Raw genomic sequence first — 24253 nt, 5'->3', positions numbered from 1 at the left:
ACAGAGTTAATGTTTTGGGTCCGGTGACCCTTCCTCAGAACTGAGAACTCAAAACTGTCTGAGGAAGGGTCACCGGACCCAAAACATTAACTCTGTTTTTTCCTTCACAGGTGTTGCCAGATCTGCTGAGCTTTTCCAGCAATTTTGTTTTTGTTTTTAACCTTTTTGAGTTCGATTAGTTAATTTGACATTTTTTTTTAATGCGGTCGTATCTCTTCAAACCTTACCTTCTCCTGCTGTGTCCCTCATAAATACTGAACCAAAATTAATTAATATGTCAGCCATGTTGCTACTGGTGCATCTGATTTGACCCTGTCCACCCTTTAGAGATCCTATTTCCATGATGACTTTCCTTTGTCAATCACATGTAGAATGTTTTTATGTTCCATGATGAATTTAAATTCATCGTTCCTTTTTGCCTTCCTAATTTTACATTTCTCTCCTAACTACTTCATATTTTCTCTTGACATGCTTACCTCTCCTGTCTGTGTCCTTATTGTATCCCTTATGCCTTTATCCACCCGTGTTGTTTCATTAGGGATTAATTTGACCTTGTTTTTTGCAAAATAAATGTTTTCCTGGACATCACTGAAAACAGTATCAAACATTTCCAGTTGTGTTCTACATAATTGTTTGGCAATATTGTTGTCTTATTTTATTTTCCAAAAGTCAATTTTGAGTCTTTCAGGTCTTTTTACCCCAATCTACAACCCTGGCCTTTGACGCACATATATTTCTCAAACATGATCATATATAATATATTGTTGGCACTATCATTTAAATGTTCCTTTACTTTCACTTCTCCTACCTGTCATATCTAGTAGTGAATCCTTATTTTTGTGCCTTTCATGTAACAGGTTAGAAAGGACTCATGAACACATTGTAGGAAATGCATTCACTTAACCTCTTTACTTACTTCTTTTGATCAATTGCAGTTCAAATCCCCTATGATTATGCTTTTATTTATTTCCATCATTAAGTTATTGTTTGGATAAAAATAACAAAGGTTAACAGGGGCAGAGCAGGTGACTGGATGTTGGTAATGATGCTCATTTAATGAGTCGGTGTAGGGTTTCTTCTGCATTGTAACATTTCTGTCATCCTGTAATCATTAGTTTACATATTTCACCCTCCACCTTCCTCATTACCAAGTGATCTGTAAAGTCTCTCTAATAATGTGCTGAATGCTCTTTTTATCTCTTAGTTCTAAGATAGCAGCATTACACTTCCACTGCTACTGTTATCTCAAAAATATATTTACTGCACCCACCCTTTTTCTGTCTTTTCCTAAAGATTTTATGCTCGGCAATGTTTAATTCCCTGTTCTGATTTTGTTTTTTGTTCCATATCTCAGTAATCTCTCCGTAAACATATTTCATAACATCATAATACTGCCTCCTGCTCCCTTGTCGTGTAACAGATTTTATGAACATTGTTGTGGAGTTTTACAATTACTTGAAGAGGAGTCTGTGGCCAGCAATACCCCCACCTCTCTTTCCACCCCCTCCCCTTCCATCTCCTCATTTGACTGCAACAAGGTAAAAGAGTTTGTTTGTCAATTCAGTAAATGTTTAACTATTTAAACATTGTGATTATTAAAGATATAAACAGGTAGGATTCATTTTTTTTAAAAATAAAGTGAATATTTATTGTACTTAACCCTGTGAGAAAAATAAATGCTCTGACTTTCACACTCAAAGTTCACACACACAAACAGGTAGATTAGGAACTGGGGTGGACAGCTTAAGCAATTTAAAGCCTACACAGTGAAAATGCATACAGTTCTTGAAGGCTGGCTTCAGGCTAAACTTGGTGGTCCAGCTGAGTTTGGTATGAGGTAATTGAAGGAAACAGACAGATGATTTATCTGATATTTTGAAGACAGCAACTGCAGGGTTAAGTTTTTTTTTAAATCTCTGCAGCACATGGAATGTCAAAACAAAACAAAAACAGCAGTCAGAGTTTGAAACTTGCAAGTTGCACAAAGAGAAAAACCCACGCAGGGATCTTCTTTCTTCAGTATCTGGTCTGCAGAGAGAAACAGGTGCTTAAACACAAAGGGTTAACTGGCTTGTCACATGACCCTCTCTCTCCAACTATCCAATGACGAGGCAATAGCCTAGTGGTATTATCGCTGGACTGTTAAATCAGAAATCCAGCTAATGTTCTGGGGCCTGGGTTCAAATCCCGCCATGGCAGATGGTAGAATTTGAATTCAATAAATATCTGGAATTAACAGTCTAACGATGATCACGAATCCATTGTTGCTTGTTGGGAAAAGCCCATCTGGTTCACAAATGTCCTCTAGGGAAGGAAACTGCCATCGTTACCTGGTCTGGCCTACATGTGACTCCAGACCCACAGCAAAAACCGTCTGGGCAATTAGGGATGGGCAATAAATGCTGCCTAGCCAGTGACACCCTCATCCTGTGAATAAATGAAAAAAGATTTTAAAATAACACAAATGGCTGTGGCAGAGATGATTTCACTTGTCTGGCTTGTATGGCTAGATTACATGTTGGCACATCCTCTGCATAGCTAGAGTAATTTTGTCCAGATGATTATATCATAAGTTATTCCCATCTATTGTACTTTTTTTTTAAAAAATTCATTTAAGGAATTTGGCATCAATGGCTGAGCCAATATTTATTGCCCAACCCTCGTTGACCTGAAGAAAATGGTTCCTGCTTGATCCATTGTAGTGCATTGGTGTGGGAACACCCACAATGCTGATAGCAAGCTCCAGGATTTTAACCCAACAATAATGAAGGAACAACAATTTATTTTCAAGTCAGGATGGTGAGTGTCATGGAGGGGAACTTGGAGATGGTGGTGTTTCCATGTATCTGCCACCCCTGACCTTTGGGGAATTGGATGTTGCTGCCTAAAGAGCTTTAGTGAGTTTCAATAGAGCATTTAGGAAAGTTGCCATTGGCCTACGAGACTGCTCTCTCATTGGAGAAAGAAACTAGTGGTTGTTTAACCTGAAGGTCATCACCCCTCAGGCAAGGGAAGAGGTTGACAAGGAGAGTCCTTCATGGTTACTTCAGCTAACACGGGACTTGAACCCATATTGTTGGTGTCACTGTAAACCAGTTTTCAGCTAACCAAGTATTGTTTATGCCACTGGGGCAGCTGCTGAGAGGGTGACATTGGGGAATCCAGTAGACAGATGCAGCTAGTATTTTAGGTTAATCTTTGATGAAGCAGAAAGTAAACTCACAGTGAGTAGTAAATCACTGAATGTGCTTTGAATGGAGATGTCATTATTATCCTAAGTGGCCATGATGTCTCAGTAGGACAGCTCCAAAGTGATCATCTTGGCTTTGCTCCAAAGTGGAGATGCAGCCAGAAACTGAACACAGACAGGTTTCTTCTCTCATCTTTGCTTCTAGATAACTGTGGCCCGATTATTAAAAGGAAAATACAAAATTATGCTTTTTGTAATTATTATAATCAGACTCATTGGATAGAAAAGTTTATCTATTCTCTCCCAATAAGTATTAGAACGTTCAAGTTCAGGAAAAGAAATTCATAGGAACCTCCACAGGAGCTACTGAATATGATTTAGTCATAGAGACATACAGCACGGAAACAGGCCCTTCAGTCCAACTTGTCCACGTGAATCAGATATTCTAAATTAATCTAGTCCCATTTGCCAGCATTTGGCCCAAATTTCTCTAAACCCTTCCTATTCACGTACCCAGCCAGACGCCTTTTAAATGTTGTAATTGTACCAGCCTCCACCACTTCCTCTGGCAGCTCATTCTGTATGCGCACAACGCTCTGCACGAAAATGTTGCCCCATAAGTCCCTTTTAAATCTTTCCCCTCTGACCCTCTACTTTTGCACTCCCTTACCCTGGGGAAAAGACCTTGGCTATTCATCTTATCCACACCCCTCAGGATTTTATTAACCTCTACAATATCACCCCACCAACACTTTAGGGGAAATAGCCCCAGCCTACAGCCTGTCCATACAGCTTAAACCCTCTAACCCTTCAACATCCTTTTAAACTTGAAAGGGTTCAGAAAAGATTTACAACATCTTCCCTATAGCAAAGAGACCAGAATTGAATGAAACTGATGTACAAAATGGCTTAGGAACAACTATTGTTTGTCTGTAAATTAGAGAGACATTAAGGAGACTTCAGGGAAGTACATTTCTCATCTACAGAACTGTCCTTGTTTAAGAATACTGATCATTTACTTCTCCATATTGTACAGATATGTCCAAGTACTTTGAGAAAACCACATTATAAAATCCTTTATTATTCCTGAAGTGTTTCTTAAAGCCTGATGTGCTACATCAAAGTATTCTCAGCAAAAATCAATTTCTTATTTGAAGATGTTTTATAAGGGTGGGTTCTGATCTGGACCCATAATTTTTAATATTATATTCCTGTTGGTTAATTTGTACCTAACTAGTTCAAAAATCTATTACTAACTTTCAATAATTTACAGTACTAATTCTTAACTTACCCCTGACCCTCCTGCTTGTCAACATTCTCAACTCATCACTACTCACCCAATCTTCTTGGTCACCACTTCCAAAACTAGCCACATCATCCAACAAGCCTCTTCTCCCCAAAATGAGGGCTCACGCCTCTCCCCCTCTCCTCCTTTTGTGACCTTCCTGCTTGCTGCCTCCCCTAACTCACATCCCCTCCTGCTCACCGGAACTCTCACGCTGTCACTCCTCATACTTCCCAATCCTCCTTTCATCGCCATCTCTCCTACTTGCTTCTTCCCTCTCCAAAACTCCTCCTCTGTCTCTCCCAACTTGCGTCCTGTCCTATTTGCTGCCTCTCCCTTACTATTCCTTTTACCTATCTTCCCTAAAAATTTGAAGAGTTTGGCCCTTCAATCCTGCTTTGTCATTCAATAATAATATGGCCTGACTTTAACCTCAAAGCTACACTCCTACATAGATTCTCCTTTATCAATGGAATGAAAGATTATCTTAAAAATGCCTTAAGAATATACCATTACCTTTTAAGGAAGGGAATTCCAAAGACTCTCACCCTCAATGAAATGTCTTTCCCCTCCTCTATCTTAAATGAGTGATCTCCTATTTTTGAATGATTAGCTCACAAGAGAAAACACCCTTTCCACACGCCCCGGTCTAGTCCCCTCAAGGGGGTGTTTCAATTGAGTTACCCATGACAGTTCTAACCTCAAGGATACAGACCCTGCCTAATGAGGAAAGGTTAGACAGGCTATCTATTCATTCCAGGTACAAGTCTAATAAACCTTCTCTGTACTGCTTCCAACATATTAAAATCATTTTGTAAATAGTGACCAGTACTGTAGATGTAGGTTCACCAGTGCCCCGTATAACTGAAGCATAGACTCCTTACTCTAGCATTTAAGTCCCAGTGCAATAAAACAGAATATTTTGTTAACTTTCCTGATTAGCTGCGTAGCTGCATACTAACCTTCTGATTCATGCACTAATTACACCCAGGTCTCTGCAATTTCTCACCATTTAAATAATATGTTTCTTCATTTTTTCTGCCAAAATGGATAATTTCCAACTTTCTAACAATGTATTCAATTGCCAGATCTTTGCTCACTCACAACCTATCCATATCTCCCAAAGTCTGGCATTGTCTATAGATGAGAAACAAAATTAATGTTGAGATGAGACAACAATTAATGACGAGACAAGACCAGACGAGACCAGACCAGACCAGACCAGACCAGACAAGACGAGACGACACCAGACGAGACCAGATGAGACCAGTCGAGACCAGACGAGACGAGACGAGTCCAGACGAGATGAGACCAGACCAGACGAGACCAGATGAGACCAGACGAGACCAGTCAAGACCAGACGAGATGAGACCAGACGAGACAAGACCAGGCCAGACGAGACGAGACCAGACGAGACCAGACGAGATGAGACCAGACGAGACCAGACCAGACCAGACCAGACCAGACCAGACCAGACCACACGACACCAGACGAGACCAGACCAGACCAGACCAGACCAGAACAGACCAGAACAGACCAGACCAGACCAGACCAGACCAGACAAGACCAGATCAGACGAGACCAGACGAGACCAGACCAGATGAGACCAGACCAGACCAGACCAGAAGAGACCAGACGTGACCAGTCGAGACCAGACGAGACCAGATGAGACGAGACCAGAACAGACGTGACCAGACGAGACCAGTCGAGACCAGACGAGATGAGACAAGACCAGACGAGACGAGACCAGATGAGACGAGACCAGACCAGACCAGACAAGACGAGACCAGACCAGACCAGACGTGACCAGTTGAGATCAGACGAGATGAGACGAGACCAGACAAGACCAGACCAGACCAGACGACACCAGACAAGACCAGACGAGACCAGACGAGACCAGTCCAGACCAGTCGAGACCAGGCGAGATAAGATGAGACCAGACCAGATGAGACAAGACCAGACCAGATGAGACGAGACCAGACGAGACGAGACGAGACGAGACCAGACATGACCAGACCAGATGAGACCAGACGAGACCAAACCAGACCAGACGAGACAAGACGAGACGAGACGAGACATGACCAGACCAGACCAGACGAGATGAGACCAGACAAGATGAGACCAGACGAGACAAGGCCAAACCAGACCAGACCAGACAAGACCAGATGAGATGTGACTAGACCAGACCAGACCAGACGTGACGAGATGAGACCAGACCAGACGAGAACAGACCAGACGAGACCAGATGAGACCAGGCCAGATGAGACCAGACCAGACCAGACGAGACGAGACCAGACGAGACCAGATGAGACCAGACCAGAGGAGACCAGACGAGACGAGACCAGTCCAGACGAGACCAGACCAGACGAGACCAGACGAGACCAGTCGAGACCAGACGAGACGAGACGAAGAAGTGGTGAAAGAGTAGTGGGGGTGTGATTCTATGCAACTGCACAATCCTGCCTCCTCTGTGCCCTGGCCTAGTTTCTACGCCTGTAAAATTGGTGGGACTTCTGGCTTTTTAAGCTTTCAAAATATCTCAAGTAATTTCCCCTTTCCCATGTTTCCAATATTAACTGCTTCTATTTTACCAGGCAAGCAAGACACCTGCTAGAAGGCAGCAGAGTTCTACTTTAAATAGTCTAATAAGGCCATTTGGGTCTGACTACACATTTAAGCTCTGACCTAGGTAGTAAAGCAGCAGAAATTGGCAGACTCCATGGACATTTTTTTTAAAAAAATACAAGCTATGTAAAAGTACTTTTGCCTAAAGGCAACTAGATCAAAGGCACTTTTAATAGTGTTGTGTATAAGTCCCCTGATGTTAATTGTAAAGCAGCAGCTTGTTCCAATGTTAATTTCAGAAAACATGTAAAATACTGTTTCTACAAGAACAGTTCAGCGGATGGGAATTCTGCGGTAAGTGACTCAACTCCTCAGTCTCCAAAGCCTATTCATCATCCACTTGAGGCAGGAGTGTGATGGAACGCTATCCACTTCCCTGGAGGAGTGTAGCTCTAATGCATTTTGAAAAAAAAACACGTCACTATCCAAAATGAAGCAGCTCACTTGATTGGCACTGCATCTACAGATGTGAGTTTGCAGATCATAGTGTTTTACCTGCTGCGGCAATGCTTGTGATCTCACATAATGTAAGAAACCAGACATAGATTTTGGAGAATCCATAAGCATTTGTTATAAATGACTCTCATCATTACATTTCTCAGGCATATAGGTTTCTGGGCTAATATTGATCTGGTAGGTACAACAGAAGTAGGCTTCCAGTAGATTGTTATGCTTCAAGTGAGCTGTGACAAGATGAAGTACGAAACCTTTAAACCTTCCGGTCTATGTTACGATGCAGTGATAATGTCATGAGCATGTCTCTGACTGACTGATGATCAGACATAATGTAACTTCTACCATCTTAAACTTCCATTCTCACACCACCAGTGCTCAGGGATAGCAATGTATGCCATCTAGTCAAGGTGCCTTCAACACTACCTTCCAAACCTGCAACCTCCTCCAACAAGAAGGACAAGGGCAGCAGAAGCAAGAGAATGCCGTGACCCAAGAGATCTCCACTAAGCCATGCGCAATCCTGATTTTAAACTATGTCATAATTCCGTCACTGTCACTTGCTCAAAATTCTGGAATTCCCTTCCTAATGGCAATGTGATTGTATCTACATCCCATAGACAGCAGCAACTTCTCAAGAGAAATTTGTGATGGGGAATAAATGCTGGCCTAACTAGCGATGCTGACCTCCTGCACCACGCCCCCTCACCTCCTGCCAACAACAAGCAAAACAAACATAGCAAATAAATGATAACAAGGTGCAGAGCTGGATGAACACAGCAGGCCAAGCAGCATCAGAAGAGCAGGAAAGCTGACGTTTCGGGCCTAGACCCTTCTTCAGAAATGGGGGAGGGGAAGGGGGTTCTGAAATAAATAGGGAAAGAGGGGGAGGCGGATAGAAGATGGATGGAGGAGAAGATAGGTGGAGAGGAGACAGACAGGTCAAAGAGGCGGGGATGGAGCCAGTAAAGGTGAGTGTAGGTGGGGAGTTAGGGAGAAGATAGGTCAGTCCAGGGAGGACAGACAGGTCAAGGGGGCGGGATGAGGTTAGTAGGTAGGAGATGGGGGTGGGGCTTGAGGTGGGAGGAGGGGATAGGTGGGAGGAAGGACAGGTTAGGGAGGCGGGGGTGAGCTGGGCTGGTTTTGGGATGCGGTCGGGGGCAGGGAGATTTTGAAGCTTGTGAAATCCACATTGATACCATTGGGCTGCAGGGTTCCCAAGGGAAATATGAGATGCTGTCCCTGCAACCTTCGCGTGGCATCATTGTGGCACTGCAGGAGGCCCAGGATGGACATGTCATCCGAGGAGTGGGAGGGGGAGTTGAAGTGGTTCGTGACTGGGAGGTGCAGTTGTTTAGTGCGAACCGAGCATAGGTGTTCTGCAAAGCGGTCCCCAAGCCTCCGTTTGGTTTCCCCGATGTAGAGGAGGCCACATCAGGAACAGCGGATACAGTATACCACATTAGCAGATGTGCAGGTGAACATCTGTTTGATGTGGAAGGTTTTCTTGGGGCCTGGGATGGGGGTGAGGGGGGAGGTGTAGGGACAGGTGTAGCACTTCCTGCGGTTGCAGGGAAAAGTGCCGGGTGTGGTGGGGCTAGAGGGGAGTGTGAAGTGGACAAGGGAGTCACGGAAAGAGTGGTCCCTCTGGAAGGCAGATAAGGGTGGGGAGGGAAATATGTCTTTGGTGGTGGGGTCAGATTGTAGGTGGTGGAAGTGCCGGAGAATGATGCGTTGTATCCGGAGGTTGGTGGGGTGGTACGTGAGGATGAAGGGGATTCTGTTTTTGTTGTTATTGCGGGAAACGCAAGAGATGAGGTTGAGGGCGTATTCAACCACTGTGGAGGAGAATTTGCGGTCCTTGAAAAACGAAGACATCTAGGATGTCCGGGAGTGAAATGCCTCATCTCGTGAGCAGATGCGGCGGAGGCGAAGAAATTGGAGGTTGTTTTATTGGGGGCGATTTTAACTTTGCATTGATTTGGAGGAGCACGCAGCACATTTCACACAGTTAATGAATTTCTTAAGTGAGTTGGGAACAGTTTTCTGAAACGATATATCCAAGAACTTACAAAGGGCAAACCATATTAGATTTAATCATGAGTGATGAGTGTGATTTAGATAAAAGTCTAACAGCACATGAACATTTATCTTATGGTGATCTTCATATGATCAATATTTAAGACATAATGTTTGAAAGTAATGTGAAACAGATCCTGAGATTTAGGTGGGACTGACTTCATGAAACATAAACTTCCACCATAAATCTATTAATGGGAAAATGCCTGAAAATTAGTAAGAGATATTAAAAAAATGATAGAGTTTTGCCCCTTAAAGTGAAATGATGCTATTTACCAATGAAGATAGAATGGGCAATTAAGAGGTAAGTTAAGAAAAATCATACAAAGTTGCACATGTAGTAGATTCTAGTGAATATGAAAGATATAAAGAGTAGCAAAACGTGACAAAACAGATAGTTAGAGCTTAACAAAGAGAATATGGAAAGAATTTCGAAGAAACATCAAATTCGTGACAAAAATCTTATATGGTTATTAGAAAAAAATGAAGTGACAGAAGAAATTTGTATCCCTGAAAACTGATTATGGTGATGTCAATGGAAATAAAGATAATTAATTTGGGTCATTACTTGCAGTAGAGCATGCCATATTTCGCATAGAAACAATTATAGATTTAGTGACACAGCCTGATCTAAATTAATGAAAACAATTTCACACTAGTGGAAAATTAATGGTATTAACAGCAGCAAATTGCAAGGATCAGATGGTTTCAATCTCAGGATTTTAACTGAAGTAGGTGAAAAGTTTATGGTTGCAATAACTGTAATCTTCCAAACTTCTCTTGATTCAAGACCATTTCTTTAAATCAGTAAATTAGATGTGTCATTCTGCATTTTAAGAAAGGTGGTGCTTAGACTAGCATCTTTTGTCGGGAAATTTTTAGACTGAACATTGAAAAATTTTTAGCTGCTCAGAGGCAGCATGGATTTTTAAACGATATGCACACCAGATAAAGTGCGTTTAAGTTTTTGAAGCGGTGACAAAAGTAAGACTCAGGAAAATCTATAGTGTTGTTTATTTGACAATACAGAAAGTAGCAGGTAAAATTCCTCATAAGAGACTGTTAACTAAAAGCAAAGGTTATAGAATCAAAGGACAATTTTTGACCTGGTTCAAAATAAGGAGACAGAGAAGATGGTTAATGAACAGGAACATTAATTGGGAGAATGTGGTGTCCTGCAGGGAATGTGTGCTGGGGCTTCAACGATCCACGAGTCATCAGTAATATAGATGATAGGATGGAAAGCCACATATCCAGGTTCGGCAGTGACAAAGATAGATAGTTGGTGAGTAGTGTCGATGGAAGCATGTAATTACTAAAAGATATTGATAGCTTAGGTGGATGGGCCAAACTATGTAGGTAAATATAAGGTAATTCATTTTGAACTTGAAAAAATAGATTGGTATACTTTCAAAAAGAGGAAGATCTAGATACAGTGGAGGCTTAAAGAGACTTGGGGTCCAGGGAAAAATATCATGTACAAGTGCAGGAAATAATCAAAAAACTGAATGCAATGTGGGACTTTATAGATGACTATAACATCATGTGCTTGAAGTCAAACTTAAGCTGTACAAGTTTATTCTAAACCGTACCCAGAGTGGCGCATACAGACACATCTTAGAATGGATATATTAGCCTTGGAGGGAGTCCAGCATACATTCAGTGGAATGATACCTGGACACAGCAACGAATGATTCCGTAAAATTTGATTAAGTTTCCAGGATAAAAGGAGGAAAAGATAGCCTCTGAAAATCTAAACAATTTCTACCAATTGGAGAGCTTCAGACTAAGGGGCCATAGTCTAAAACTTTGAGTGATCACTTGGTTGAAGCCTAAAACCTCTGTCCCAAATAGCAATTGATTCTAAATCAGTTCTTAATTTTAAAAGTGAAATTGATAGATTTTTGTTACCTAAACATGTACAGTGTGATCCATAGGTGTGTGGAATTAGGTCACAGATCAACTGTCATTAAATAGAACAACAGGTTTGAAGTACTAAGTCACCTACTCCTGTTCCAATGTTACTAATACCCATGGAATTTGGATCAAAGTTTCTGCCTACTTTGAACTTGGGCCTTTATGTTGAAGGGGCATGTTTGGTAAACAACGTACTAGCCCATTGAGCATCACAAGTGGGGCCCACGAAGGCATTCAGATCTGAGTTGTGGCTTGGACCACTGCATGTGCAAAAAAAAAATCACAGCATATTTTGACTCCTTGTAATAATGAACCGATTACCCATTTAAAGGATGTTTTTGAACCAGGAGCAAAGAAAGTGGGCAGCAACATTCTCCCCTATCTGAGCAGAATTTGAATTTCTGGATCGAACAGGTATAAAACTGCAACCCAGAGTGCTGCAGGGACCTTCCATGCATATTTTAAAAAGATGACTCAGTATGTTTTGATGTGCTACAATGCAGATCACAGGCGGATAATTCTGTGATTCTCTACATTTGAACTCCATGATATTTAGACAAGGAGAGGACAGAAGCTCCAAGTATTTCTCATATGGTCATTGTTTTTATCACTTTGGCCTCCACCTCATGTGGCTCTCCAACGCAGATTTTCTTTGCACAAGTTTTGCACTAAAGCTTTTCTTTAAGTTCAATAATTATAAATCTTGTCTTAATATTCCAGGTACCATAGCAGGTGGCCTTGTAGATGTTATGGATGATGAAGGTGTTGAATGTCCACTAAACCTAACCCTAACCCTAACCCTTCTCTACAGACTCCACAATGGTGGAGCTAATCTTAATGCAAAGACAGATAGACCGAAAGAAGCAGCAATATAGACAAATCATGGGTTCTTCAATAATTGCAACTATATAGTTGAAGAACTCCAGATAAATCTCCTTAGCAGAACCTCAAAATTTTCTGCTAATATAAAAAAAAGTAAAATGAAATGTGTCCAGGATGAATTATCTTTATTTCCTTCATAAATTGCTACTGATGCTCATCAGAATTAACTTTAATAAACATGCATTCCTCTTATTTCTTCCAGGATGGCTTCATGAATTGGCAAAGAGGTTGGGAACTCCATATGTTTCCATTTCTTCAATGAGTGCCTACAACTCTGTGAACTCCACAAGCCAGGTCACCTCTGTTAACGCCAGCTCTGGAACTAACAGTTCCAGCATTGAACTGCTCGGTGGTCCCTCAATCCGAAGCTCCTACATCACTTCTCTCTACTTTGCACTCAGCAGCCTAACCAGTGTGGGTTTTGGGAATGTGTCAGCTAACACTGACGCTGAAAAGATCTTTTCCATTTGCACCATGTTAATAGGAGGTAGGTTTGCAGTATTTTCCAGTAAGCTTCTTTTCTCTTCCCAATGTTGACAGGAGAAATGCCTGCATTCTTTTAGGATGGAAGAAAAATCAATTCCAAACCCACTGAGGCTAGTTAACATAAGTTTAGCAAATATCAAAATTTGCCCCAAGAAGTTAACTCAGTTTTGAATGAAAACAGAAAAGGCTGGAAAGATTCAGCACATGTAGCGTTATTGTGGAGAAACAAGCAGAGTTCACAGGCTGGACTTTCAGCGTGGGGCAAAACGGCTGCAGGCATTGGGTCATGATGCCTCCAGAACAGGAACCAATTTTCAATGTCCTAGTAAACAACATCTACCACTCGGCCCTCATCAATCTTCTTGGATACTTCCACAAAAAACTCAACCAAGTTTGTGAGACACCTATCTCCTGTTACCAGTTGCTGTGCTAGAGATGGGAGCAGTGGTTAGGATTTAAAGTTGATGAACTCATTGTTCAAGCAGAAGGCCTTAAAGAACCCACTCAAAAGGTGAAGAGCTCTTGCTCAAACCTTTCTTTTATTATTTTCCCCAGCTTACCACAAGATTTCTACCATCACAGCTTTCATTTGTATGCCCCAGTTGGAACCCAGCGGTAGGTGAGAAAGATATTTCTGTATTTGGCTAAGATTCCAACAATTAAAAAAACAATGCTTTTTACTTGTTTTTATTCAAACTTGTTTCAGCAGCAGGTTAAAACATAATTTAGTGCAGGCTGGAATATTTTGGAATAGTATTTCAATGCTTGAGCAGAAATTTCTTGTACACTTTGCTAAAGGAAGAGAATTGCATTCCATATTAATAATGAGCTGTTGATAGTCAATATGGCCTGAGGCTGAAAGATTAAACTTGCCCAAACTCTCAATATTAATTGGGTTGCCGTGTTCTTGATCTTTAACTGGCTTGATTCGGATTGGATTCATATTTCTTGTTCAAAGGTTTCTTCTTCAAGAATTATAAACTATAAGCTGAGTCAGATTCTAAGTATTGGCTTTGAACTTAATGGCCTTGAGTGGAGAGAAAAGTAGAATCAACTCAGGTCAAACTGAGGACTGCTTCTTTCAGGTTTTGTGGATATATGTCAGTTTGAGGGTATGAATACAACAGTGTTGAAATTATGCCCTGTGATAGTAGTTCATATGAGTGCTCAGCCTGTTGGCTTAAAATTTATAATCTGAGCAAAAATGTTTGAAATCTGTTGACAATGGTCATTTCATGCAACACAGAAATAGTTTATGTAAGGCTATACGAATTGTTTAGTTTCAGCTTCATGTTCCAATAATCCTTCTCTGAATATAGCTGCATCTACTACCACAGATGGTTTGGCCTCAGCTGTACTGTTTTCTGAGGACCATCGGTGTTCCTGTCTACATATTGAACTAAAGTACCAGAGGGAGAGTATCAAGTGTAGAAGTATGTTTTTTACAGCCATTGTAAAAATGTCAGCAATGAAATAATAATGCTTGGGTTTACGTCTCTGCTGTGAACTGCTGAGGTTTTAGTTGCTGTTTGATTTGTTGATTGGCGTTGCTGCATATACATGGTAAGATCCTGAATCAAGCTTGTTAATTGTGTAGGTTATTAAACATTCCATGGAATTGCAGGCTCTCTTTTAAGCTGTTTTACAGCATTATTTATATGCCAGCTATTGAATAATTTATATTGATTTCACGCACAATATACTTTAACTGCAGTTTCTTTTTTTTTGGTGTGTATTAAAGGAAAAGGATCACAATATGTACAGTAGTCATGAGAGCTAGGATTTTTTTTTCGATTCAGCAGGCTCTGAATGCTTTAATAACCTGAGTTTCATTTCTTATTTTTTCTTATGTTCAGTTAAGGAATTACTTTCCCAGTCATTTAACAGTCAGACAATAATTAATTTCATTTTTTTGGCCGTTTCAATGCATGTCAGTCTTCACTATCTGTGAAAGTGTAAATGCTCCAGTCATGTTTCATTAGCTTTTAGTGGTGGAAATCAAAATTACTACCAGTCTGTGGAATTGTTACCAAGTGCTAAACAGTTTTTCACAGAATGTCAGTATAAACAGTGCCCCAGAGAGGAACTTAGACAATTAAAGCAGTTAAATAGGCTTTTGCCAATTTTTCCATTCCTACTGTGTTCTCACCTGCTTTCATGTGAGAATGTGTGGATTCACATTCAAATAAAACTCCATAGACTCAGTTACGAAAGGTTTAATGCTGATTTAGACAGAGTTCAGATGTACGCTTTTCTAATCAGAGTTTCATTTCAACTGCATATCACAAAACTCCAGTATACTAATTACTTGTTCTCACTTCTACATCTCACTTAATTCAGGGTCTACTGTTGTAAGGAAAACAACCCCAGCCTTTCCAATCTTTCTTTATACGTGCAATTTTCAACCCTGACAACATTCTTGTAAATTTACTTTGTATGCTCTCTGGACCAATTATGTCCTTATCGTAATATGGTAACTAGAACTGTACATGAAAGTCCAGCTGTGGCCTGACCAAGATCTTATTTGTTCCCTGCATTGCATCCCTGCTCTTGTATTCAATTCCTCACCAATGAAGGAAAGTATCTCATGCTTTCTCTTTTACATTATATACCCATCTTGCCACTTTCAGGAACCAATAACGTGCAAGATCTCTCAATTCCTACCCATCTCAGTACACTCACTCCTTCTCCATGGACATTGGCCTCTGAAATCTGTCAGCCCACCTTGACCATCCTAGCACTCCTACTATGTAATGGCAGTGTTATCTCGGCGCACACTTGCTCTGCAATCGCACCAGAAACTTGCAAAAAGTAGCAGGTTGGCTTTTACACAAACAACACTAGTAAAGCGTTGAAACCCATGTCTGGCCCTTGTAACTGCCAATAATAACATTGATATGGGTTGCTGGCCACAGTACTGAGTTCAGCAGGCACTGTCTGTCCCAGCCTATCCCCTGGAATTTCGAAGTGCAATTGTGAAAAAGGCTTACTGGGTGTTCACACCAACCCTACTGCCAAAGTTAGCACAATGTCTATGAGAAACTAAGGATTTTGGGACAAAATCCTTAGTTTTGCCTAAGGATATACAGTAAATAGAGATTGTGAATTTGTACAATGTATGACCAGATCACTGAAAGTTGCCACCCAGGTTGATAGCGTTGTTAAGAAGGCGTACAGTATGTTAGGTTTTATTGGTAGAGGGATTGAGTTTCGGAGCCATGAGGTCACGTTGCAGCTGTACAAAACTCTGGTGTGGCCGCACTTGGAGTATTGCGTACAGTTCTGGTCACCGCATTATAGGAAGGATGTGGAAGCCTTGGAAAGGGTGCAGAGGAGATTTACCAGGATGTTGCCTGGTATGGAGGGAAGGTCTTATGAGGAAAGGCTAAGGGTCTTGAGGCTGTTTTCGTTAGAGAGAAGAAGGTTAAGAGGTGACTTGATAGAGACATGCAAGATGATCAGAAGATTAGATAGGGTGGACAGTGGGAGCCTTTTTCCTCGGATGGTGATGGCTAGCACGAGGGGACATAGCTTTAAATTGAGGGGTGATAGATATAGGACAGATGTCAGAGGTAGGTTCTTTACTCAGAGAGTAGTAAGGGCGTGGAATGCCCTGCCTGCAAAAATAGTAGACTCGCCCACTTTAAGGGCATTTAAATGGTCATTGGATAAACATATGGATGATAATGGAATAGTTTAGGTTAGATGGGCTTCAGATTGGTTTCACAGGTCGGCGCAACATCAAGGGCCGAAGGGCCTGTACTGCGCTGTAATGTTCTATGTTCTATGTTCTATGTTCAGCAGGATAATGCTTTTGTGCTAGAAATGCAAAAATTGTTAAATCATCTTCAAAAATGCCAACTTTGTCATTTACTGACTTTAAAATAGACTTTGATTGCTAGATAGATCTCATCTTGACCAACTTAACACCATTATGCATTTTATTTGCAGAAAGTTGATATTATTAAAAATGCAATGATTGAACTCATGTTAGTGATGAAGATGAAATAATGGAGTGATTTAAAGGCTGTTATTTGGCACAGATGTATTTAATATTTAGGCTATTTTACAATGATACACAATGATAAAGAGAGCAGTGGACTCGCAGGGAAGAAACAGCAATATTTCATGCCTCGCACAAAGTGAAAAATAAATGCAAAAGAAAAACCAGCATAATCTCTCATTTGGGCAATAAGTTGGGCTGATCTGAACACAGCTTGGACCAGGCCAACTATGTTCAGAAATCACAGGCCTAGATTTAGCCTCGCCATTGTTATCTGCAGCCATAAGTTTATAATTGCCTTGCTAAATGTGGAGCTAGAAGGTGCAGTCAAGCTTCTTCTGGATCCACTTCATTCTCTCAGACTACATGCAGTCACCACATTCCCATTTGGAATTTGTCCCACTTACTTTCATTCCCAGCTATCCCCTCACCATTGCCATCCCTTTCTGAACACTCACTGCTTGATCACTACCCTTTCCGATTCCCACCCTCTTAGCTGATATTTTGGCACTTGTCAATCTGTCCTTTATAAGCACTGAGCTGAGGCTACTGCCAGGGATGCTGTGGCCTCTATCTCAAAGCAGTAATGCTGGCAAGATTCCTGGCACATCAACCTCCTCAGTTACATCTACAAATAATGAGGCAACTTGCCCTTTGTGATAGTGAGAGTAGATTTTTAACTTCACAAGTACACAAAAGATAAATAAGTTAGTTCTTACTGATATGCTTCAGACTTATGTCAACATAAAGCTGGTAAAAATTTGAGAAATTATAAATTTGTTGAGTTAATCCCAGCTCAGCACTTGCTGTGCTAAAGAAAACACATTTTGCATTGAACTTTGCTTTGTGCATTCCTTCAACAGCTCTCATGCATGCTGTAGTATTTGGAAACGTGACTGCTATAATCCAGAGAATGTATTCCCGACGGTCCTTGTACCACACCAGGACAAAAGACTTGAAGGATTTCATCCGTGTTCATCGAATTCCCAAGCAGCTGAAACAGCGAATGCTGGAATGTTTCCAGACTACATGGTCTGTCAATAATGGCATTGATGCCAATGAGGTATGTGACGCTGACACTTCCACCTACTTCGTTAACCACTGGGCCCTTACCTCCAATCCAGGAATTGAAGAGCCAATTATTCTCTGAGGTATAATAACATGTCATGTAAGAAAAAGTCATCTTCCATTTTTCCTCACATTGTTGGTAAGTTGTTCCCTTACCTGTACAGCCAAACCAGTCTATTTGAATAAGTAGAGTGTAGAGCTGGATGACCACAGCAGGCCAAGCAGCATCATAGGAGCCGGAAAGCTGACGTTTCGGGCCTAGACCCTTCTTCAGAAATGGGGGAGGGGAAGGGGGTTCTGAAATAAGTAGGGAGAGAGGGGGAGGCGGATAGAAGATGGATAGAGGAGAAGATAGGTGGAGAGGAGACAGACAGGTCAAAGAGGCGGGGATGGAGCCAGCAAAGGCGAGTGTAGGTGGGGAGGTAGAGAGGAGATAGGTCAGTCCAGGGAGGACAGACAGGTCAAGGGGGCGGGATGAGGTTAGTAGGTAGGAGATGGGGGGGGGGATTGAGGTGGGAGAAGGGGATAGGTGGGAGGTAGGACAGGTTAGGGAGGCAGGGACGAGCTGGGCTGGTTTTGGGATGCGGTAGCGGGAGGGGAGATTTTGAAGCTTGTGAAATCCACATTGATACCATTGGGCTGCAAGGTTCCCAAGCAGAATATGAGTTGCTGTTCCTGCAACCCTCGGGTGGCAGCGTTGTGGCACTGCAGGAGGCCGAGGATGGACATGTCATCTGAGGAATGGGAGGGGGAGTTGAAATGGTTCACGACTGGGAGGTGCAAGGAACAGGTTGCAGGAACAGCAACTCATATTCTGCTTGGGAACCCTGCAGTCCAATGGTATCAATGTGGATTTCACAAGCTTCAAAATCTCCCCTCCCGCTACCGCATCCCAAAACCAGCCCAGCTCGTCCCCGCCTCCCTAACCTGTTCTTCCTCCCACCTATCCCCTCCTCCCACCTCAAGCCCCACCCCCATCTCCTACCTACTAACCTCATCCCGCCCCCTTGACCTGTCCGTCCTCCCTGGACTGACCTATCACCTCCCTAACTCCCCACCTACACTCACCTTTGCTGGCTCCATCCCCGCCTCTTTGACCCGTCTGTCTCCTCTCCACCTATCTTTTCCTCTATCCATCTTCTATTCGCCTCCCCCTCTTTCCCTATTTATTTCAGAACCCCCTTCCCCTCCCCCATTTCTGAAGAAGGGTCTAGGCCCGAAACGTCAGCTTTCCTGCTCCTATGATGCTGCTTGGCCTGCTGTGTTCATTCAGCTCTACACGTTGTTATCTCAGATTCTCCAGCATCTGCAGTTCCTATTATATTTGAATAAGTAACAATCTGTTTATGTAGTTTAAATCTCTTAAAGCCAATTAATGTGGCTGTGCACCAGTATGAATCTGTTATCATCTGCTAAAATGCCCATGAACATAAATTTAAAACAATGAGAGAGTCCAAGAAATGCAATCCACAGGTGAGTGTATCCAATAATCTTTCCATATCGTGGTATCTCCTCTTCTGAAAATGTTGGTTGCATCTCCCCAGAGAACTTTGCAGCATAGAAGGAGGTATTTGTGTCAATGCCAGTTCCTTGACAGAAAAGACAAAACTAATTCTGTTTTCTGCCTATAGTCTTGATAGCTTCTGTTTCAAATGTTTATATATTCTTCCCTTAAGAATACAGTGGCATCTGCTTCAACTACTCCCTGTGGCACTGTATTCCATGCTTTAAAAACAGTGGCAAGCAACTACTTCTATTTTATCTCCTTAACCCAATGGATACAATTTTGAATTAATTACCCTGTCCTCATCATATACACCAAACAAAGGAAATAGTTATTTCTTCTTCATTCTGTCAGCAGCTTTCATCACCTTTAATATTCTCCTGCTAAAGCCGTTTTAGCCTGGTGAAATCTTTTGGCATTTCTTAATTTTCTTCAAGGCAAAGCAATTGCTGTAACATATTCAGACTTCCCTTCCCCACCAGTTGTAAAATCATTTTTGTGGGAGCGTGACTTCGAAACCCGGAGGTGACTGGATCAGGGCAACATGCAGAAGTTTTGCTCAGACAAGGGATAAGGGAATTGCATTCCTAACTATGAACCTGCTGTTCAACCAAAGAATGCCAACAGTTAATCTGAATTTACACATTTTCTTTAGGGTGCCAAGGCTATCTGTAATTCTCTCTTCTTTAACTAGGAAAATATGTCAACTCCCAAAGTCTCTTACAACTACCACAGGGCAGTGTTGAAAGTTGGATCTTTCCTGGTTTATATCATTCAAATATTAATTTACCTATTGAGCTATACAGATCCATCCATCATCCTTCAATATTCGTCAAGATCATAGTTTTAAAATAGACTGGTCCAAATATTACAATCAGTGCTGGAGCCATTGCACCCAATGTTGATCAGACAGAGAATTGCACACTTAGACACATTTAGAAAGGCTCTGACTTCCAATGCCGCAGCCAGAACTCCCTCAGTGCGGGAATCCATACAGAAACCTCTGATGAGAACCAGGGCAAAAGGTTCGTCCCCTTTTTACGGCACTTGCTATCATAAAGCAAGTTTTAATGTCTGGTGTGAATATTACTGAATGGGTGAATGCATGAATGAGTGAAGGGTGGGATTGTAGGAAGGGCTAAGTGAGTGCCTTGTTCAGCAGCTAGTGAAGTGATAAATCGGAGTGGTTGATGGAAAGAGTAGTCAGTTGGCAGGTGAGTGGGGTAGTAGGATGGCTGACGGATAGGTTGATAGGTGGTTAGCGTGGTCACTGGGCAAGGTTACAGATGGAAAGGTTGTATGTTAATCCAACAAGTAGTTAAGCAGATGATTGGGAACAATTTATTCTTTAATTGACTGCGTAGATATAAAGGGAGAGAAAAAAAAAGAGCTTTTATGAGACAGCGGTAGTGCTGCTACCTCTGAGATAGGAGGCCTGGGTTCAACTCCCATTTACTCAAGAGGTATTTCACAATATATCTGAAGAGGCTGATTTGAAAATTTCTAGAAAGGAAGGCTGGTTTGAAAGAATAAAGGGAGAGCAGGTAAGACTGAGAAGTTAACAAACTCTATCTACAAAGAAAGGTTTCTATCTCATCAACTAGCTTGGATCAAAATTGATAATATCACCCGAGGATAGTTTCCTAAAGATAGGATTTGGAGATTGGAAGCAAAGAATTTTATTCAGACAGAAGGGACCTCAGGAAGGACATAATGACCTTGGAGAGGGTACAACAAAGGTGTACAAGGCTGGTACCTGGATTTCAGGGATTAAGTTATGAAGAGATATTATACAAACTAGGCTTGTTTTTCTATAATTTAGAAGGTTAAGGGGTGATCTGATTGAAGACTTCCAGATATTAACAGGAAAAGACAGGGTAAAGATAAACTATTTCCACTGCTTGAAGATTCTACAACAAGTGACATAGACTAAAAATTCAGCCCAGACCACTCAGGAGAGATGTTAGGAAGCACTTCTACATACAAAGGATAGTAGATGTTTGGAACTCTCTTCCACAAACAGCAGTTGATGCTAGATCAGTTGTTTTAAGTCTGAGCTACATCAAGTTTTGTCAAGAAAAGGTATTAAGGGATATGGGCCAAAGGCAGGTATATGAAGTTAGGTCACAGATCAGCCATGATCTCATTGAATAGTGGAACAGACTCAAGGGACTGAATGGTCTACTCTGTTCCTATGTTCCTAAGACCGTATTTGGAGTTACTTTGGAGAAAAATGATTGAAATTAAACAGTCGTGCTATGATTTGCCACTGATATTTTGTTAAGGTCAACCTTACAGTTGACAGAAAAGTAGGTATGTGGACACAGGTTACACTGTTACTTCTTATTAACCAGTGTCATATGCAAAGTATTTTCAGAGCTAGAGACTTAACAATTGGACACTGAAGAAGATTTGGAAATTCAATTAGAATTTATGGACACCATTTTGAAGAAAGATGATGTAATAAATACTTATGATGAATGGGCAGACTTTGAAATATTTGGAAAGCAGGATGGATATTCTATAAAAGATTTTATAATGGAATTTAACAAACTCTATGTAAGATTGCAAAAATTCTACTTGGAGATTCCTAATTCAGTACTTGCCTTTATGTTGTTGGACTGTGCTAAGTGTCAAACTTGGGTAGACTCCTTATATTAACTGGAGTTTAATCTTCAGAAATAAACACTTTTTAGAATAGATGGAAGAAGCCTTAAAAAAAAGTCTTGAGAAAATATTGACTCTCAGCAGCCTTCATGGCTCATGTTGAACATTCAACAGTCATACAAAGGATGGACAATTCATTGATATCGAAAACATGGGACTACCCAGACACAAGCTGAAGGCGTCTAGGAAAAAGGAGAGTCATATCTCCCTTCTGGTAGTTCTAGCAGATGACAGAAATTATGGAATTTAAATAGAACAATGATCCCTAGGAATGCCCATGGTGTGGTCAACAGATGTCTTGGCTGTGACTGAAACATAACATTATGCAATGAATTTTCCGAAATGGAATAACAAGGTTTTGAAATTACGCACAGCACTGAATAAGATGATGGTGATACTGATGAGGGAGAATTGCAGGAATTGTACCAGTTACAAGAAGTTTCAGTGCAATAATCAACATTTTGGTCATGGAATCATTCAGTTGTGTCCAGTCTTCCCTCTATTGACACCATCTATGCTTCCTGCTGCCTCAGGAAAGCAGCCAACATCATCAAAGACCCCTCCCACCCCAGTTATACTCTCTTCCACCCTCTTCCATTGGGCAGAAGATACAAAAATTTGAAAAAACACACCAACAGATTCAAGAACAGCTTCTTGCCCGCTGCTATCAGACTTAGGAATGGTCCTCTCATATACTAGAGTTGATCTTTCCCTGCACCTTCTCTGTAGCTGTAACACTATATTCTGCATTCTGTTCTATTACCCTGATGTGCTTGTGTAAGGTATGATTTGTCTGGATAGCAGGCAAAACAATACATTTCACTGTATCACGGTAGACGTGACAATAATAAATCAAATCAACTCAACCCAGACAGTGGATTGGCATTCCTAGTTTGGATGTAGGATTGGTTAAAATGTCACTTAGAGTCTTTGAATAGTAAGAACCAAAGGAAAATTAAGGAATTTAAGAGTTTTATCCCCTTCAAGTATTGGGACAAGAACATGCCGGAATCACAAAGAAGAGTTGTGATTTCCTATAATATAGCTGACATAAACTGAATTATCAGCACAGATGTTGTATCAGGTGAAACATCATCACTGTCAATCAGGCCAACTATGAAAAAGGCTCAAATGAAATTGGACATGGAACATGACAGGCAATTGGTTTTGGAAATCATTGGATTTACAGTCAACATAATCTGGGCATTATTGTATTTCTTTAACAAGGCCTAACTTCTGTGATCGAAATGCTATGCAAGAGTAAGGGATGTTTCTATCGAACTTATCGAAGTGATCCAGTGATAAATATAATCTATGTAAGAATTATAGGAGGTTACTATCGTCGTCCATATCGAGTGTCCCTTAACTAAGTTCTAGCAAAGAAACTGATGACGGATAAGGGAAGAAACAAAATTATTTTGTACTTTGTAGGCATAGCCATTAGATTTAATCAATCTACAACAATATATAAAAAACAGAACACAGTAGTGGTGGAAGAGGAATTGGAGAAATAGATAGAAAGCAAACTAAGGGCACCAGTTAATTTCCTAAGTGATGGTGATACCCTTGGAGGGGTGGAATGTTTCCTGTGATCAATTTAGGGATATGTATGAAACTATAAAAATGGCAGCACAAATTGCCTTTAATATTATGCTGTTGTGTAAAGAAAAATCATACTGGAATAGACGAGATGCTTCATAAAATCCCAGTGGACAACCATGTTACAAATTAATATCTGCTCTGATATGGGCAGTCCATGCAAAGAACTCACTGCAAATGGTTGGAGGCTACAGTTTATATCAATTTGTTTTGTGGGAGAAATCCACAAATTACTTCAGTAATGAGGGATCACCCCAGGCAGAAAACCTCCACTTTTTCTGAGCACTTGAATGCCTTATGTGCAGAGAGAAGCGTATTCATTAAAGCTGAAGATTTAGAGAAAATCCAGCAAGCCTAATAATATCATGTAAGGTTATCAGAAACAAATGATAATCCAGGTGATAGTAGGAACTGCAGATGCTGGAGAATCTGAGATAACAAGGTGTAGAGCTGGATGAACACAGCAGGCCAAGCAGCATCATAGGAGCAGGAAGG

At 41.2% G+C, this 24253-nt stretch overlaps 1 protein-coding gene across 1 annotated transcript in view; it reads left to right on the top strand.

The window, feature by feature from the left end:
* Positions 1–24253, top strand: part of kcnh3 (potassium voltage-gated channel, subfamily H (eag-related), member 3) — a 546526-nt gene that overhangs the window by 413065 nt on the left and 109208 nt on the right. Inside the window, exons 9-10 of the mRNA XM_048598723.1 lie at positions 12634–12918; positions 17784–17983. Coding sequence (XP_048454680.1) covers positions 12634–12918; positions 17784–17983 — 485 coding nt within the window. The remainder of the gene's footprint in view (positions 1–12633; positions 12919–17783; positions 17984–24253) is intronic.

The sequence above is a fragment of the Rhincodon typus genome, chromosome 7, assembly GCF_021869965.1.
Source record: "Rhincodon typus isolate 14 chromosome 7, sRhiTyp1.1, whole genome shotgun sequence".
Lineage (NCBI taxonomy): Eukaryota > Metazoa > Chordata > Chondrichthyes > Orectolobiformes > Rhincodontidae > Rhincodon > Rhincodon typus.
Note: the sequence above shows the minus strand (reverse complement) of the source record. Positions and strands in the feature narration are given on the sequence as shown.